This window comes from Bufo gargarizans, chromosome 9 (assembly GCF_014858855.1).
Source record: "Bufo gargarizans isolate SCDJY-AF-19 chromosome 9, ASM1485885v1, whole genome shotgun sequence".
Classification (NCBI taxonomy): domain Eukaryota; kingdom Metazoa; phylum Chordata; class Amphibia; order Anura; family Bufonidae; genus Bufo; species Bufo gargarizans.
Window position 1 is genome coordinate 184,791,858 of NC_058088.1, and position 19,029 is coordinate 184,810,886.

The 19,029-nt window shown below is 45.4% G+C and overlaps 1 protein-coding gene across 1 annotated transcript in view; it reads right to left on the bottom strand.

The window, feature by feature from the left end:
• Positions 1 to 19,029, bottom strand: part of CACNA1B (calcium voltage-gated channel subunit alpha1 B) — a 286,673-nt gene that overhangs the window by 71,580 nt on the left and 196,064 nt on the right. The window contains 2 exon segments of the mRNA XM_044305824.1: positions 958 to 1,779; positions 13,341 to 13,397. Coding sequence (XP_044161759.1) covers positions 958 to 1,779; positions 13,341 to 13,397 — 879 coding nt within the window.

Sequence of the window (19,029 nt, forward strand, 5' to 3'; positions counted from 1 at the left end):
CAGCACTCTCATCATCCTCAAGCTGGGTCATGGACATGAGCCGTGACCACCAAGACAGACAAGTGCTGCTTATCTTCAGAGTAAAATCACCTGATGGTAGACATTGCTGGTGTCTCTTATCGGTAGGTAGTTTAAATCATGGACACAATGGGGAGATGTACTAATCATAATTCGCCAGAATACAGGTACAATTTGCAACAAACATTGGCCTACATGCCTTGTATTGGTGTCTTAGACACTTGTTTCCAATGAGGGGGCATTGCTTACTTAAAATACTGCTCCACAATTTTGACAAAAAACAAACCAAGATGCGCAAAACGTAATACATATGGCACATCTTTAGGTTGTCTAGTCTAAGACTGGCCACACACATGAGATAACTGTTGGCTGAAGACTTGCATGTTTGTCCAGCATCTATCTCTCCCGACCCCTCCACCCTACCCCTGCCCTAATCCAAGCATGCATGTGTTGTGAATAGGAGAAGGGAGAAAGCCACCACCAGACCCGTCTGACAGCTGCTTATCTCCCCGAGAACAAAAGAATCAGGCCTGCTGAAAGTTGGGAGGCAGCCACACACATTTGATGGTCACCCGATCCTGCTGAAATTGGCAGGCTCAGCCAACATGCATCTGATGTGCATGGTCAGCTTAACTGACAGGATCAGTAAATCTGTCTCCATGAGTGCTCTACTCCAACTGATAGGAATCCTCCAGTTCTCTGCAAACATCTGTCGGTAATCCATATCTATTATCACTAAGTGTGCTCCTTGCCAAGGCTCTTCACATCTTCAGCAATAATCCTTCTCTGTTCCCACTGACTTCAGTTATCACCTCATCTTGGTGTGTTCACAACTGTCCTATAAAATCCCTGATTCTAATAATCTGGACCGTCAGTCCACCCTCTATGGTCATATTTCGGACACTAAGATGAAAGGTCACCAGTGCAGTACAGTCTTACCTCAACCGGTGGTTGCGATGCTCCCTCTCTCCTGATTCTCCCTCTTTGTTTTCCTTTTTCTCCTCTGTATCATATGTAGAAAGTGCTTTGTGCCTGTTCCGATGTCGTGACCGTGGAATCTCTTCACCGTTTTCTCCTACTCGAGTCGTACCATCACCATCCCTATTACCAGATCTAGATCCACCTCCTCTATGCCGGGACTTCCTTTCTCCTTTACTACCAGAAGGAGGCTGCCCATTTCCCTCTTTGCCTTGTCTCTCGGCAGAATGGCGGTGTGTGCGGTGTCTTCGATGTTCCCTCTCTGTCCCTTCTTCTGGGGAAGCCCTTCGATGGTGCCTTTTTCCTCTTTCCTGACTCCGGTTGCATTCTCCTCTTCCCCCTTCTTTCCCTCCTTCCCTTTCTTTGCTCCGACTTCTGTGCTGTCGATGACGTTCTTCTCTATCATTACTGCCAGAATCACCGTTATGATTTCCATTCTCCCGACCGGCACCGTTGGTTTCGGTAGGTCCCCTATCTCTATGCCTATGTTTTCGTGGCACTTGCTCTGCATTCACCTCAGTTCCCTGCTCTGTTTCACTTGGAGGTAGTGGGTCTGGGCTGCCATCTTTTGTTTCTGTGGAATCCTGGGGCTCAACCAACAGAGGCCGATCCATGTGACTCTTCATATCAGGCCTGAGGCGTAATGTGGTGGCATACCTCAGTCGATCCTCAGGTTCCAACTCGCTGTAGAGGGCTTCGCAACTGGCACGGAAGTTATGCATACGGATCTGGGTGGTTCGTTGCTCCCAAACTGACCGACATTTGGTTGAGTTCTGCTGTTTACTAAAGGGAGGAAAGGAAGTTATGCATCGAAACACAGGTAAATCCTACCATAAGTCAAAAGGTGGATGGGATGTAAGTGGATGAATGCAAAACCAGTGAAGCAAAAAAGGTGAAAGCGTTGAAAAACGATGATGATAATTTCATTACAAATAATTAATGATGATCAAAATTAGATACTGGGAGCGGAGAATGAATGCAGGAAAGAATGGATGACCATATCATAGATTAAAACCAGAATAGAAAAAGAAAGAGTCATTAATGTGCGGGTTAGGACTCTGAAGGAAGTAAGAAGGGATGGAAGGTAAGAGTAAGCCCCCTTTCACACGGGCGAGTTTTCCGTGCGGATGCGATGCGTGCGGTGAACGTATTGCACCCGCACTGAATCCTGACCCATTCATTTCTATGGGGCTGTTCACATGAGCGGTGATTTTCACGCATCACTTGTGCGTTGAGTGAAAATCGCAGCTTGCTCTATATTGTCCGATTTTCACGCGACGCAGGCCCCATAGAAGTGAATGGGAAGCGTGAAAATCGCATAGCATCCGCAAGCAAGTGTGGATGCGGTGCGATTTACACGCACGGTTGCTAGGAGACGATCGGGATGGAGACCCGATCACTATTAATTTCCCTTATAACATGGTTATAAGGGGAAATAATAGCATTCTGAATACAGAATGCATAGTAAAACAGCGATTGAGGGGTTAAAAAAAATAAAAAATAATTTAACTCACCTTAGTCCACTTGATCGCGAAGCCCGGCATCTCCTTGTGTCTCCTTTGCTGAACAGGACCTGGGGTGAGCATTAAATACAGGTAAAGGACCTTTGATGACGTCACTCCGGTCATCACATGGTACGTCACATGATCTTTTACCATGGTGATTCACCATAGTAAAAGACCATGTGATGACCGGAGTGACGTCATCAAGGGTCCTTTACCTGTATTTAATGCTCACCCCAGGTCCTGTTCAGCAAAGGAGACACAAGGAGATGCCGGGCTTCGCGATCAAGTGGACTAAGGTGAGTTAAATTATTATTATTATTTTTTTAACCCCTCCAGCGCTGTTTTACTATGCATTCTGTATTCAGAATGCTATTATTTTCCCTTATAACCATGTTATAAGGGAAAATAATACAATCTTCAGAACATCAATCCCAAGCCCGAACTTCTGTGAAGAAGTTCGGGTTTGGGTACCAAACATGCGCGATTTTTCTCACGCGAGTGCAACGCATGACAATGTTTTGCACTCGCGCAGAAAAATCGCGCATTTCCCCGCAACGCACCCGCCTCTTATCCGGGCAAAAAAAACTGACACCCGTGTGAAAGAGGCCTAAGGGTAGTGATCTCCTATATCTCTCACTATAGCACATTGACCACACGAACAAAGGAAACACCCAGTCCAAGAAACACAAAGCAAACAGATCACAATCTATGGGAACACAAGTACAACAACAAAGCCCAAAAACACCCTATAATCTAATTGTCCATTAATAAAGGCATTGACGACCACAGACACACAAGACTCCCTCCCAATAAGACGAATGTTACTGATCATGTTTGAGTAGGTAGGTTCATGCCCACCCGCATATCGGTGCCTGATGACATGATATGTACTCTGCTCAGGACTCTGCGTCATTAGGTCACACATTAATGAAGCTTAAAATAAATTAATACCATTTTGAAAAGCATAAATAGGTCTTAAATCTTGTACCGTTTAATTCCTTAATATGTCTTTATAGTGCTCCTTATTTCTAATGTGCAGGATCCAAATCTCCAGCATAGTTGGTATTAACTGAATTCAAAAAGTTCAGTCTGCCTTGTGCCACCACATGAGCTTACTGCATACTCTTGATACCCTGAACTCAATGGTAAAACTGTATGCAGTGAGCTCCTAGTCTCCCCCTAGTGGTGACTACAGGCAGATAGAATTTAGTCATTTATTTCTATGCAGAGGATTCAGAGCTCTGTATCATAAATCACTGTCTATAAGGATATATTGCAAACATAATCAGCACATAATATACAAAGCATGTCCATTCTTTAAAAATTGCTCCCACTCTTGAATGCAGCAGGTACCATAGCCGCCAGGTTTCTGCTGTTTTAAACAGCAGACCCTGGTGCTTAAAGTCTGTGATCGACAATAACACTGAACACAGACATTAAAGGGGTTATCCCATCTTAGACAATGGGGGCATAGCGCTAGAATATGCCCCCATTGTCTGATAGGTGCGAGTCCCACCTCTGGGACCCACACCTACAAGGAGAATGGAGCAGAGAAAGTTGAGGGGGGCGCACTGCGTATGCGCAGCTGCCCTCCATTCATTTCTATGGAACCGCCGAAAATAGCTGAGCGTCAGCCCCATAGAGATGAATGGGAGCGGTGGCCGCACATGTGCAGTGCGCTCCCATTCACTTCAATCGGAGAGGTGGGGAGCTGTGCCTTGTGGTGGACGGACCCTGGGTTTCGTCCTCTAGCCACAACTCTCCCCGGCTCTGTTCTCCTTATAGGTGTGGGTCCCTCATATTCTAGCGATATGCCCCCATTGTCTAAGATGGGATAACCCCTTTAAACCCCTCAGATCCTGGGGCCCAAATGGCTTCCTTATGGTAGCCCTGGTCCATCTGGAGGATCTGAGGAGACTACAGCAGTAGTTCCTATGGAGGATTGGAGGCCTACTCTATAACATGATGCTTTCAGATTGCATTGCATTACCAAAATGCTAAAAAAAAAAATCTAATACAATAAAAAAATTCAAATCATCCCCTCTTTCCCCATAATAAAAATAAACAATAAAAAAAAAGATAATTTGCGGACCCATTCACTTCAATGGGGCCGCAAAAGATGCGGACAGCACTCCGTGTGCTGTCCGCATCCGTTGCTTCGGTCTGTGGCCCCGCAAAAAAAATATAGCATGTCCTGTTCTTGTCCGTTTTGCAGACAAGAAAGGGCATTTCTACAATGGGCCGTCCGTTCCGTTCCGCAAATTGCGGAACGGTCGTGTGCATGTAGCCTTATCCTGTAAAAAACTGCCCTCATATGGCTTTGTGAATGGAAAAAGAAAAAAGTTATGGCTTTGGGAAAGCAGGGAGTTGAAAAAAGACCTGAAAATTGCTTTGTCCTTAAAGGGGTTGTCCCTGATGAAAAATTTTCTACAGTTTTCAAACCAGCCCCTGGATCTGAATACTTTTGTAGTTCAATGTAATTAATAATTTTGTATAGGCACTGAGTTATTCAATAAAATATATCTGTATAGCGCCACCTGTGTATTTTTTTTTTTTTCTTCTTATTTCTCTCACCTGCTTACTGAGAAGGCCGCACACGCTCAGTTTCATCCTTCAACTGCCTCCTGAGGTGTGACAGGGAGAGCATGGACACGCCTCCTGAGCTGTGATAGGGGGATCATGGACACGCCCCTTTAGCTGCAGTAGAAAGTACACTCCCCTTGAGCTGTCAGATTAATATAAATCTAGCAGAGCAATGAATAGGGGGATCTCTGGATCCATGTGAGGTATGGAGCGGGTTCTAGATTTATTAGAAATAAGTTGTCATGTACTATGTGATGTCTGATTTTCATTTTTTACATTAGTTGTGAGATTGTAGATAAACTCTGCCTGTATAATGTTTATGTTTAAAGTGTATTGAAGCTGTCATTTGGCATTCCGGGCACTAGAGGCCACTGTTTTGCAGCACAGTCAGCAAAATCTGGGATCTGCATATGCAAAGCAGATGATGACTCATGCAAGCTGCTTCTGAAAAACCAGGAAGTCTGAGCTGATCTGACATGGTGGAAGGATTGTGCTGTGAGGGACTGAATCCGATTCCATCCTGGTTTGCGGATGTCCGGCAGTGAATGGACACTCAAAGGAAGGAGAGTATCTGTTGTCCTCTTTCTGGATCCAGCTCTTTGAAAGAGAGGTTGTCTCAGGAAGACCAGTTCCAGTGTATGGACAGAAAGCCTTATCATCAAGCAAGGCCGCACGGTTGCTGAGAGCTTGGTGGCAATCCCGGGTAAGCTGCATCCTAGGGCCCAGAACGGACGCAGGTCAGTACACCTGATTACCAATTGTACTATACTGTTTGGTGCCTAAAGTAACAGAGACTAGCCTAGGCCTTGTATTAGCTAGTTAGATAGGGTTATAGTTTTTTCAGGCCTTATTGTACTGGACTGCAGCGCAGTAATTGACTTTCAGGCTCTGCTGCGTCTGCCACCGATAAGGTGTGTCCTCTATAGCAGCACAGTACGACTTGTAGGCTCTGCTGTGTGCGCCAACAGGCTAGGCCTGTCCCTCGGACAAGGATGGTGACTGTGGGCCTGGGGTATTACTTATACTGTTTGTACTTGTGTAATTACTGTTTCCAAAGTAACGTTTCTGTTCTTGCATATAAAGCTGGTGTCAGTGTCGCTTTCCTTGTCTGTGACTTTGCTCTATCCTGGGGAGCCCACCCCGGTACATGGATTACATAGTCATGGGATAACCCCTTTAAGGGGTAAAGGGGGACATTCACTTTACTGTACTGAAATAAACGCTGCACAATACAAAATCTTAGTTTTGGGTGATGTACACACACAACACATGTTAATCATGAAAACCTTATATTCTAAACCATAGATGGTTTTAATTTCCTAAGGCTACTTTCACAATAGCGGCACGAACCTCCGGCAGGCTGTTCCGTCGGGTAAACAGCCTGTCAGATCCGTCCTGCCGCTAGTGACCGTGTGTCCCCGGACTTCCGCTCAGTCCTTATTGACTATAATGGGGGCAGGGGCGGAGTTCCGGCGGAGGCACGGCGAGAGGCTGCCGGAATAAAACTACGACATGTCCCACATTTATTCCGGCAGCCTCTCGCCGTGCCTCCGCCGGAACTCCACACTGCCCCCATTATAGTCAATAGGGACGGAGCGGCAGTCTGGGGGCACACGGTCACTAGCGGCAGGACGGATCCAACAGGCTGTTCACCCAACGGAACAGCCTGCCTGAAGTCCGTGCCGCTAGTGTGAAAGTAGCCTTATCTTGCTGCCCTAGTGTTAATTCTTTGGGTCTATCTATATTGATGTATGCACCAAGTCAGTAGCTCTTCCTAAATTTTTCTATTGCATAACATTTATATGGTCACTAAAACTATACGGCGTATAATGCTTGACACATGGTCCCACAAGTGACCTGAAAAACAGCGACATAACCTTTTCTCTGCTTCCTTTACAGCTAGCGTTACTACTCACCTTTGCGCTGATTTACTACGCTCTATTTTATTTTCCCTGCCATTGAAAGCCGCCATTTCTATTTCCAAGCTGGGGGACATTAAATTACCTTTCGTACTGCGTGATGTTTGCCGAGTCTAATGTGTGAGCGAATGTAAAAAATTTAATATAGCCCGCGACGGTAACGTATTCCAAAATGACTGCTTACTTGTCATAGGTCCCCAGGCGCTGAAGACTGACACTGGACTATATAACTATGCGGAACAGAAATGACTGCCCGGAAGGGGAGATATTTCTCCTGATAATTAGCGTGTGATAAAAAAAATCTGCTATCATTTCAAATAACCATTCGTCAGTGCGCTTGATGAGAGACTGGCGGACGCAGAAACGAGCTCGGCTATTCTGGGTGGCAGGGGATATATTATTTAAATGCAGTTCAGTCTATTTCATGCGCTTCCAGACCCAGGCCTGAATTAATTTGCAGGGAACAGAAGCTGGTAAGGTCTTTAAAAATGTGAAAATGGCAAAAGATTGAAAAATATGTCAAGACTTAAAGGGGTATTTCAGTTACATTATGTTATCCCCTATCCACAGGATCGAAGATAATTAGATGGGTGGGGCCCTCACTGCTTATGAAAAAAGGGACCTTGCGCCCTAAGGCCTTTTGCACATGACTTTTTTTGGGGTCAGTGTGCGACCTGCATTATTTTTGCGGATCGTACAGCGACTCATTCATTCATGTGCTGTTAGCCTCTATGTCGCAAACCTGTCGTATTCTTGGCCATTCCGTGGCCATTTTTTTTTACAGTGGTTCCTGTGAAAATTGCAGGATGCATGCAGACTGCATCCGTATTTTGAGGTCCGCAAAAAAAATACGGTTGTGTGCAGGAGGCCTAAGTTAAATTGATGGAATGGCAGCATCGAGCATATGGGACTGCTGGAGATTAGTGAGTACAAGGGGCTGGCTATTTCTAGTAGTCCCACAAAGAGAAATGTAGAGGCAGCATGCTGTCACAGGTGGCAGGAGATCGGTGAGACTGGCAACACGTGGTTTGGATCAAATGACGTCTGTGTTGTTTCTGGTGCCTGCCGCACCTTCTTCCCAGGTGTGGCTATTAGGGTCATTTAACCTTCTCTATTTATTGTTGTTTCTGTCACCACCAGACATCTGAGAAGCTCTGACAGATGCCTTTCAGAACCTCCTCCTTGAGCTTCCTTTGTTTTGAATTTCAGTTCCTCATCTCGTTAGCCTCTCTCAGCTGTCATGTAGTTGGACTGATTGCATTCCTTTAAATTCCTCCCCATAGTGCATCAGTGTGCGGTTTATATTTCTTCCTGGAGTGTGTGTGCATGCTGATCCTACTTCCCAGTCTTCTACAAGATAAGTGTTGTGCATTCTTTTGTGTTTTTCTGTTTGCTGGATCCCAGGTGACCCTGACTCCCTCCGTGTCTAGTGTAGGGAGCCGGTGGTCGTGTCCCCTCACTATTATAGGGCGTTCAGGTGTTATACAGTCGAGGTACGAGGATATGCGATCATCTACCATTGGGATTATCGCATAGGCTGAGCAGTAAGGGAGAGAGCCAGGTCTGATGCAGGGGTCTCCCTTTTGTTCCTTAGTTTTGGATCCAGTGAGTCGTATATTTATTTTGTGTTGTCTTGTTTCCTGTACACCTTCCGTGACAGTTTCTCTCACTATGCTATGCAGTATATAGCTTTTGTTGGAGTTGTGGACAGCTGGTGTGTGGATCTCGGCTGAGTTCCTGGTGCTGCCATAGACACTTGAAGTTAAGTGTTTTCTTTCCCTTTTGTATTTTGTTTGGGTTATTTTGTGTGTTGCATTTCCCTGTCATTTGTTTAAGGGAGCATTCACACGACTGTGTTGGTTTTGCGGTCCGCAAATTATGGATCCGTGTGTTCTGTATGTCTTCAGTTATCTTTCTGTTTCCGTTCCGTAAGTCCGTATAATACGGACGTGGTGCTTCCGTGTGTCATTCATTTTTCACGGTCCGCAAAAAACTGAAATGGGACTGAAATGGGATTTAATAGAATGTTTTCAGTCTATGGGTCTGCAAAAAAACTAATGACATATGGATGCATTTCCGTGTGCTATCCGTTTTTTACGGACCCAATGACTTTCTATGGGGCCACGGACCGCAATTTGCGGCCAAGTATAGGACATGTTCTAAAATAAAAGCAACGGACAGCACACGGATGACAATAAAAGGCATTCCGCAATTTTTGCGGACCCATAGAAATGAATGGGTCCGTGCATTGTCCGCAAAAATTGCGTAACGGACACGGAACGGACGCAGAAGAAAAACGCGGTCATGTGAATGCTCCCTTAGGGCCTGAGGGAGACTCCTGTTCGCCTTCCTTTTGGAGGAACAGTTTATCCTCCAGGGTCTTATAGGGTGAGTTAGGACACTAGGTATTCCGGTGTATAAACTGACCTACCTCTGGGGTCTGTTCATAGTGGTAGTTAGTCAGGAGTTTGATTAGGGTTTTACTAGGAGGTGTCCATCTCCTTTCCCTAGTTTCCAGGACTTATTTCTTCACCCCTTTCCCTCCTATGTTCGGTGTGGTGTTTCTCTCCCACACCCGAACGTGACACATGCATGCTCAACCTGTGGCTCATGTTTTTGTTTTTTCCCGTTCGGGTATTCAAATCATTTTTATTTTTATTTTTTTGGTGATATATGCGGCTTTTTTTGTATGCCAACTTTACTTCCGTCATTTTTATTTATTTCTTATTGTAAAATAGTTTTTTAAATTTACCCTAATTTAATAAATACTGTATTTTTTAGACTATAAGATGCACCTGACAATAAGAGGCTCCCCAGGTTTAGAAGGGGGAACAGGAAATATTTTTCCTGACTTTAAGAAGCAGACACTTTTAAGCAGTGTCCCCATTATTTGTCCTCCGTTATGGTCATTTTTGTATAGGAAATATGTAGCTTATGGTCTCCTGGACTACAAGCGGCAGTGTGGGCTTGAGGCAAAGCTCTTTTTTATTATTATAATTTTTTTTTTACTTTTTGAGCCCCCTATAAGTGTTTAACATTATATATTTTTTTTTATTGTTGATTTCTGCTGTATCTGAGGCTAGCATATTAGCACTAGTTCCAAAAGAAATTCAGCCTTTGGAGACTTACTGCAGAGTTGATCTGGGTCTGCTAAGACCCAGCAGCTCCTGCAGTTATCCGCCGATCATGTGACCGCTGGGACGAGTGCTGCATGAACTGTAATACATGATGCTCATTGAGGGCTGTGTATAAAGCAATCAGGAAAGCAGAGCTCGCTCCCCTCTCCTGCAGCTGCAGACTCAGCTAGGACATTCTTGTCACTTGCAATGACAAGCAGATCTGCCATTATCTGGCAGTCTAAAGTAGTTAGAGGGTATCTGCCAAAAGCTTCCTGAACTCCAAAATTAAAAGGACCATCATCTACCACAAGCCATTTATAATTCTGATATCTCCTTATAAGGCTAAGGGCTTCCGGGGACCACCTAGCGTTACCCCTGTGCAAGGGAGATGGGAACTGGGCCAAAAGTCATGTTGTTTTTTTCCCCTAAACAAAGGAAAATAAAGAAGACTGGGCCAAACTGACTTGTTTTGGAGGCAATGAAGACATAAACCCAAAAGCATACCCTGTATTTATACTGGCCATGCTCTCCTGTATGTACACTCACTGACCGCACTAAATGTGCTATAAAAGGTCCCGATTTTTCTACGTGAGAGCTTATCGCACAGATCTGTACATTGTACCAGACTTGAGTTTGTAATTTAAAGATGGCAAAAGGCGTAGTGTGAGCCTGCATAATTATCAGACCAATTACCCCCAATTAACATGCATGGTTGGCAGAAGGATATGATTAGCAGAGGAAACGAACATATTGGAACTAATAAAAATCCATAAAGATGGGTCTGTCCAGAGATATTAGAATGGCCCCACTGATTTCAACAGGATATATTTTGAAACCAGGTTTGTACAGACACAGCTCCCCTCTTGTCCGTAGGCTGCATTTGGTATTGCAGTTTATTGCAGCTGATATTTAACAGGGTTTTCATGTTGATGGCTTATCTCCAGGATAGGTCATCAATATCTGATCAGTGGGGGCCTAACCCCTGGCACTGCCGCGATTCAGCTGTTTGAGGAAGCCGCAACGCTCACCGGAGCTGTGGTAAGCGCCATCGCCTCCTCACAGCTCCGTCCATTGTGTAGTGGCTAAGATTGGTATTACAGCTCAGTCCCATTCACTTGAATGGGGCAGAGCTGTGCCTAGGCCCAGTGGTGCACCACCAATGAGGCCCCGTGAGGTGTCAGGCAGTGTCAGGTTGGGGCAGCGGAAGGGCCATGGGCAATGAGCGCTTTGGGGAAGGGGGGGCGTTTCAGTTTTTTCGCCTCAGGCAGCAGAAATAGGTGCACCCCTGCCTAGGCCATGTGACGGATGAAAGTAACGTCATTTGGCCTAGAGATAGGCCTAAGCGCTCACAGATCAGCAGTCGGACCCCCGCCCAACTGATATAGATCTATCCTGAGGACAGGACATTAATATTAAAATCCTGGAGAACCCCCTTTAAGTGAATCATGAGCTGAGCTGCAATACCAAACACTGCCAATGGACAAAAGTGGCGCTATTTAAGAACAAAAGGCCCTTTTATCTAATGTCATATATTTATGGAGCTGCGTGGTCTAACCGTCCTAAGTGAAGCTGAATCAGTGACTGGTGCCGAATGACAAAGTCATCAGAATAATAAAATTGACCCAACACCCATGTAAAATGTGGGAACAAATGACACGAACTATATCGACTGCATCTTCTTCTATGCAATGTGAGTCCAGTATTAATACCCGACTAAGGAAAATGTAAGTTCTTACCTCTAAACTTCAATTTGGAGGGTTTTTGGCTTGCACATCATTCTTAATGAGCAGAGCTAGCTTTAGACCTTTATATAAGGCCTCCACATAGGGCTCACATGCTCTCCTATGGTCACCCGCAGGGTGATGAGTGGCTCCAGCGACGTGCCGTTCTCACACTTTGAGCAGAATTCAGGGAATTCGTACTCTGCAGGAGATGGCAAGAACAGGGTAATTTGCATAGTGATGAGGTCTATTTTTGAGATCTTGGCTTCTTTAACAAGGCCAGTGCAATTAGCCGCTCAGAGGCACCTCCGAGGCACTACTGGTACAGAAGCTATGCATGGTAGAGGCAGCCTGCAGAGGAATCGAAAAATATAAAAATCTAGCTGGCATCATCACCAAGAACACTACAGAGGAACCCAGAACTGACAAATCGTGAACAAAGCCCCTACATAAAGGGGGGGTCCTCAGCTCGGAACCTCTCTCTGTATGCCGGAGTAAAGAGCCACTCACAAAGACTATATGCAGTATATGGTCATCTCTTCAGTTCACTGGTCAGCATGTAATACTACATTTCCCCTGTAATGGGCCAGCTTCTATGTAGGTCAGCAATGCCATGAGAAATTGAATTAATTTAATTTAATTGCAATGCTAATTATGATATTTCTGCTCTACCTACATCATAGCCAAATGTCACTGCAAAGCAAAAATGATATAGCAGAAGCTGTTCTCTGCAATGGTGTACCTACAATAGAGGCAGGGGGGCCGTGGTGAGAAGGGACCCAGAACAGGAAGTACTCGCTCTTCATGCTGGTGTGCTATCATAGCCACCACTCTTCACAGCCACCACTAGGGGGAGCTCACTGCGTACAGATTTATACAATTCCCAAAGAGTTCAGCACTAGCTGTTTAAACCCATATGCTGTGAGCTTCTTCTAGTGGTGGCAGAATTAGGTCATTTATCAAGTCAGAAAAATAAAGATCACCTACCGTACTTACTAAACATTTTACTAAAAAAAGGGTATTCCAGTTGTAACAAGTTATCCTCTATCCACCGGCTACCAATCACAAAAATGGGGACCCCACGGGGTCCCCCGAAATAAGGGAAGCAGCAGGTCAAGCATGTGCACTCCTGCTCCATTCATCTCTATGAGAATTCCAAAAATTGTAGAGCGCTGTACTCAGCTCTCTCCGGAACTCCCATAGAGATGAATGGAGCACCAGGACGCATGCCATACCTGCCGCTCTGCTCATTCTTGTGATCGGTGGGGCCTTCAGAGATAGGACCCCCACCAGTCAAATAGTTAGGTGATAACTGTCTACAACCAGAATACCCTTTAAATTTTTTAGCTTGTAAGTATATATCAAATAAATTAATAAATAATAATAATAATACATTATATATATATATATTTATATATTATATATATATATATTTCCCCCTGCTAAGATTGCAGAGTCTATCATCAGCCAGTGTTCTTCCATTTTCGGTTCACTAACCTTGGATACGGCACATCTCTGCTCTGCATTGTTTCTGTCCATTCTGTGGCCCCATATCTGTTGGGAAGCTACAATTACTAGCATGCCCCGAGCAACATAGCAAAACCAACATTATGCCCCCCCGCAGATCCGTGACTGCAACATCAACAATGGCCAATGGTTGGCACACAGGTAATAACCATGCCTATCTGCCGCAGAGAAATGGCGTGCTTTCTGCAACTGTGTGACTATATGACATATGCAAAGACATGAAACGTTAACATTTAACAGTCGTGGGGTGTAAGTACATGGCTCCATAGCCGCGCACAGGCGGAATCAATAGGCATAAAACAGTTAACTCAGTCAAAGCTGCAGGAGGATAACTTCAATCCAAAAATATAAAGTCGTCTGAAGGTGAAAAATTCTATACTGAAATCCTGCCATCCAGGACGTTCCAGGACTGATCCCATTATCTAATGTTTTTGCTATTTACTTTTTAGTGAGACAGGCAATTTGGCACCCCTAGAGCTACAGAGCGTGTACCACCTCGATGTGCCAGGCCTTCGTCCTGCCAGCTACCATTCTCTCTGTATTGCAGAACCTGTTTCCGAGGTGTTTCGCCACTCTTGCCAACGACCTTGGAAGCACAAACCGGCACTTACAATACAATCTGTTCTGCCCGTATTTCGATGACAGCTTTAAGACACCTCAGCCTCGGACAAGTGTACCACCTGGTGACGCACTTCAGGGCGCTGTCAGCTTTGTAGCTCCTGACAAGCCTTTATTCAGACGGGTGTTTAACTAGCATCTCTTTGCCCCTGGTAGGAAATACGTACAGAGGGCAGACTGAATGAGCTGACATCCATGGCTTTGTCTTAAAGGGTTGTCCAGCTTTTTTTTAAAACTTTTTAACCTGTGGAAATACACTGTACCCACCTGCTCCCCTCCACTCCGTTCTGTCTCCCTAGAACTTCCAGATGGACGAGTGCCGCTGCAGCCAATGTGTCCACAAGCGTCATGTAACCCAGCACTGATGTGCCCCTTGGGGACACATCGCCACTGAGGCCAGTCATTGGCTGCAGCGGCACACATGACCCCATCTGTACGAGTTTACAGGACACGAACGCGGGGTCAGACTGGCCCAACGGAGTAGCAGAGGATCCACCCTCTGACACAATGATGGGCCCCTATTAAATCTAATTTGGAGCTAATCTTGAAACCAATAAACATTTCAATGGTGGCTATACATTATGTGCATTCAGGGGCCCAGTGCCACGCCGTCCACAGGTTGGGTCTGGCCGTCCACAGAGCTTCGTTCTCTTGAAGTGAATAGGGATGAGTTGCAATACCACATACAACCTGTAGACGGTGCGGTGAGCTCTCATTCATTTTGGGGGTTTCGTTCTAGAGATAGGTCTAGAGGTTTCAGAGATCCTAGCGATAGGCCACCAATGTCTGAGGTGAGACAACCCCTTTAAAGGGCACAATGGGCGACACTTACTAAGCTGAATAAGCCAGAATTCTGGTGCAATTTGCGCCAAAATAAACGGTGCATATGCCACGTGCTAGAATAGTTATGTGTTTAGACACTTTTTGAGTTTTGATAGGCAGTTTTCCAAATTGTATAAAAAAGGTGGCGTCCCAAATTTTGTAAGATTTAATAGGGACATTCGCCCCAATTTTGGTACAAAATACTGGACTCAAGTAAGAGGTGAGAACAGTGTCTAATGTGTCCATCAAGATGTGCCAAATCTATCACACAGTGGGGGTCATTTACTAAGCATGTTGCGGCAGGATTGTGGCATAAAATACACCAAAAAGAATGCCATTTTGATTTGCGCCAAATATATCAACAGTTTTCTCCAGAATTTTCAGAATTTTAATTTAAATGCATCGCTCCAGAAATTAGTGGGGCTATCAAATTGGCGCATATTACACCCCATTTATCATCTTCCTATCAGAGGAAATGGATCAGATTGTTGTGGACAATTAAGCCGGCTTAGGTGGTGGTGTTTTTGTGTAAAAAGTCACTCTTATGGCATAAAGATGCGACTTTTTGTCAAAAACAGCAGTGTTTTGTCAGTAATTAGACATTCAACAAAACGTCCCGAGTCTGAGACAAAAGTCGCAATTTACCACTGGAAATGTCGGAAATATGCCTTAAAAAGTCGCCAATGGTTTTCAAAAGTCGCAAGTGCTGTCTGGCAGGGTTGGCTGAAATGGCACATTTCAGTTTAAAAAAGTCGCATTTTAGTGCTATTGGCGTTAACATGTCGCAAGTCGAGAGAAATATAAATAATCAAGCTTATATTTTAAAAAGTCCCATTTTAAAAGAGGCGTGCGCCTGAGGTGAAACACAAATCACCACTTTTGATTTGTAATGTTAATGTTTTTTGGCGGAAATTACACCCTTATTGATAAATGTCCCCCATTGTGTGGCAAATTCGGTGCATCCTCTGGCTGTCTCCGTTAGGTTCCGGCTATTTTAGACAATATTAATGAATCAGCCCCAACTTTGGGGAAGAACGGGTCATAGAGTCATCCTGCTCTATCCAATCATGGGTAGGGGGGGGGGAAGAGTGTGAACAGAACCAGGAGAAGTGGTTTTTGAATCTGATGCCCTCGCCCTGTATGCCCCCCATTGCTTACGGGGTAATTGGCGGCCACGTATACAGCAGGCGCACTCTATGGGGCCTAATGTGTATGGGAGGGAACCAAGTGATTCTCCTACCGACAGCTGACTGACGTCTTCAGTGAAAAATTGGTGCAGCTTGACCCCAGGGTTCCCATCGTAGTTGCAGCTCATAATTAGGTATTGTCAACCACCTCAGCCAGTTAGGCGACTGCGCGATGGTAAGGGGCGCTGTGTCAGCTACTACTGGAGCTGGCTGTCATGGAAAGATCTCGGTAATTGGCTGGGGAGGGGAGTAGTTCTGCAGAAAACGGATAAGTATATCTATATTAAAATGATCACATATTTTCCCATTCTTACAGCTCTCTATGTGTCAGGGATAGACAACACCATTGGGCAGGGTAAATGGTAGTCACATGTCCCACACTGCTACGTCAGGGTCACCGCCAGTTTCAGTGGGGGCCGTTGCCCTCGGTCTTTTGGCGTAACTGAGGAAGTATCTGTGTCAAGTTATCCGCCCTGAAGGTGATAAAAGAACATTCACGTCGTGAGCACATGAAGCAGGACTGACAGAGGCACAGACCCCGGGCACTATTAGAGCGCACAGTCCTGACAGACAGCGCACGACGAGACTGACAAGCGAGCCGGAGGAGCAAGACAAGTTGAAGGAGACAGACACACATGGAACGGCATTGATGGACACAGAGAGATCTCTCCGGCGATGCATCGTGAACCCGAGATGGAAAGAAACGCAGCTGTTGACTCCCCGCAAAAAAAAACCACGTCTATGCGCTGAGACCTTTCTATCAACTGAGACGAATCTCACCATGTAAAGGAAGGAGAGAGAGAAAAAAGTCATTGCCCTGTGACAAGATGTAGACTGGCATCACTTAATATTCATTGGGCGATTTTACTACGGCGTACGGAGTCATGACCGTAAAGGGTTTGACGTAATATAATAAAATAGTAAGAAGCCTGCAGCCTCTGGCGGATCTATGAAATGATCAAAGGGGCCGGCGGAGTTCAGAAAACTCCCTATTAGGGGAAGGGGGTCATTCAGGAGTCAAAATGAGTGGAGGACCCGCAGGCACATCGGACGGTCTACTGATTTTACTTGGAACTGTGTAATACTTCAGTTCCCCTGTGGTGGCGCTGCAGGGAAATTGAACGCCTGCCGCCAGGATTGCAGCTGATCACTTAGGATCCCAGCATTGGCTACCCCATGAACCAGCGTCGGGCTAAAGTTCCTTGAGCCCACCAGAGGAACTGATTTGAGGTCCCACCCTCTATGTTTATAGGACCTTAAGGGCCCTGTTTTATTAGAGGTCCATTATTGTCAGATCTTGAGCCCACCGGAGGATCCTCTGATGGACCAGTCTGACCCTGCGATTAACTACTTGCTGCCTTCTAACAAAAATGGATTGTCCAAGGCGTTCAATCCCTTTAAAGTCTCCTTGAAACAGGGAAATTACAATGGCAGCAGGGGAGCACCTAGCCTTTCTGCTGCAAGGCCCCCCCCCCATGCCAATTTCTTAACCTAACCCCTTTGCCACAATAAAAAGCGCTCATTGCCCATGGCTCCCCTCTACCTGGTGCTGCCTGAGGCGATCGCCTGGCCTCATTGGTGGGGCACCCCTGAATGGCAGTGGGGATTTCACCTAACTTTATCGCTAAGAATGCTTCCAAAACTCTGCATTGGACCCATGGATCTCCCCATGTAAACCGCGATTTGGACAGTTACCGCGCTGCACGAACTGAACTGGATATTAGCTTTTATTTAGTCAATTATGCAATTGAAAGACCATTTGCGATTGGTTGCTAGGAGCCTAAGGCCTCCATTTTTTAAACTCTATCATGCTAATTTTATTCCTGTCTGAAGGGGGGAAACGAATTAAAGTCATTAATATTAATTAAGCATAATCATTTTAATAAATCGGATGATTTCCCTTTGTATTTGGCTGATATTGCGGGATGGCCGGTGTACACATCCCTTCTGCAGAGTTTATCTACATTTGCAACTACCGTATATGTATAGGCTCATGGGAGAAAATATAGCGTGGCACTGATGACATGCCCACCCCTTTCATGCCCACTTTTGAGATGCAGCTAGCCCCGTTCAGGGCACATAGGGGCGCTGGTCCTGCAGTATCCCTCTGCCACATACAGTTAGTGCTCATGGAAGAAGGCAGCCCTCCATCAGCAATGCTGGAGATTTGCCAGCTCTTCCGGGAGTCCGGGAGCCTCCTGGATGTTGGCAAGTATGATTAAATATACATATATATCAATTCTCAACCTTACTATTTGAAGGGAACCTATCACATTGACCATGGTGTCCTATTTGTGGCAGTATGTTACAGAGCAGGAGGAGCTAAGCAGATTCTGTGCAGAGATTCCTTATAACTTTTATTTATTTGAATATTTGAAACCTTGCTCTATCTTAGGAGTCCAGTGGGCGGTCCTATTTAGGGACAGTTATCTCTGTATGCGTAGGAACCACTGAGTAGAACCGGCCACTAGAGAAAGATCCAAAAATGTCTGTAATGAAAGACGGGACAAGTCTCTGACACACATAGACCGACGCTCTTCTAGTCAAAATTAACAGTGGCTACATCGGTATGTCCTAACTGACGAACCCCTTCATCGGTATGTCCTAACTGACGAACCCCTTCATCGGTATGTCCTAACTGACGAACCCCTTCATCGGTATGTCCTAACTGACGAACCCCTTCATCGGTATGTCCTAACTGACGAACCCCTTCATCGGTATGTCCTAACTGACGAACCTTTTTATCGGTATGTCCTAACTGACGAACCTCTTCATCGGTATGTCCTAACTGACGAACCCCTTCATCGGTATGTCCTAACTGACGAATCCCTTTAAAGGGCATCTGTCAGCAGTTTTGTGCCTATTAAACAGTCCGACCTGTTACATGTGCGCTTGGCAGCTGAAGGCATCTGTGTTGGTCCCATGTTCATACAGTATGTGCCCGCATTGCTGAGTTGATGTTTAAAAAATATATGCAAATGAGCCTCTAGGAGCAACGGGGGTGTTACCATTACACCTAGAGGCACTGCTCG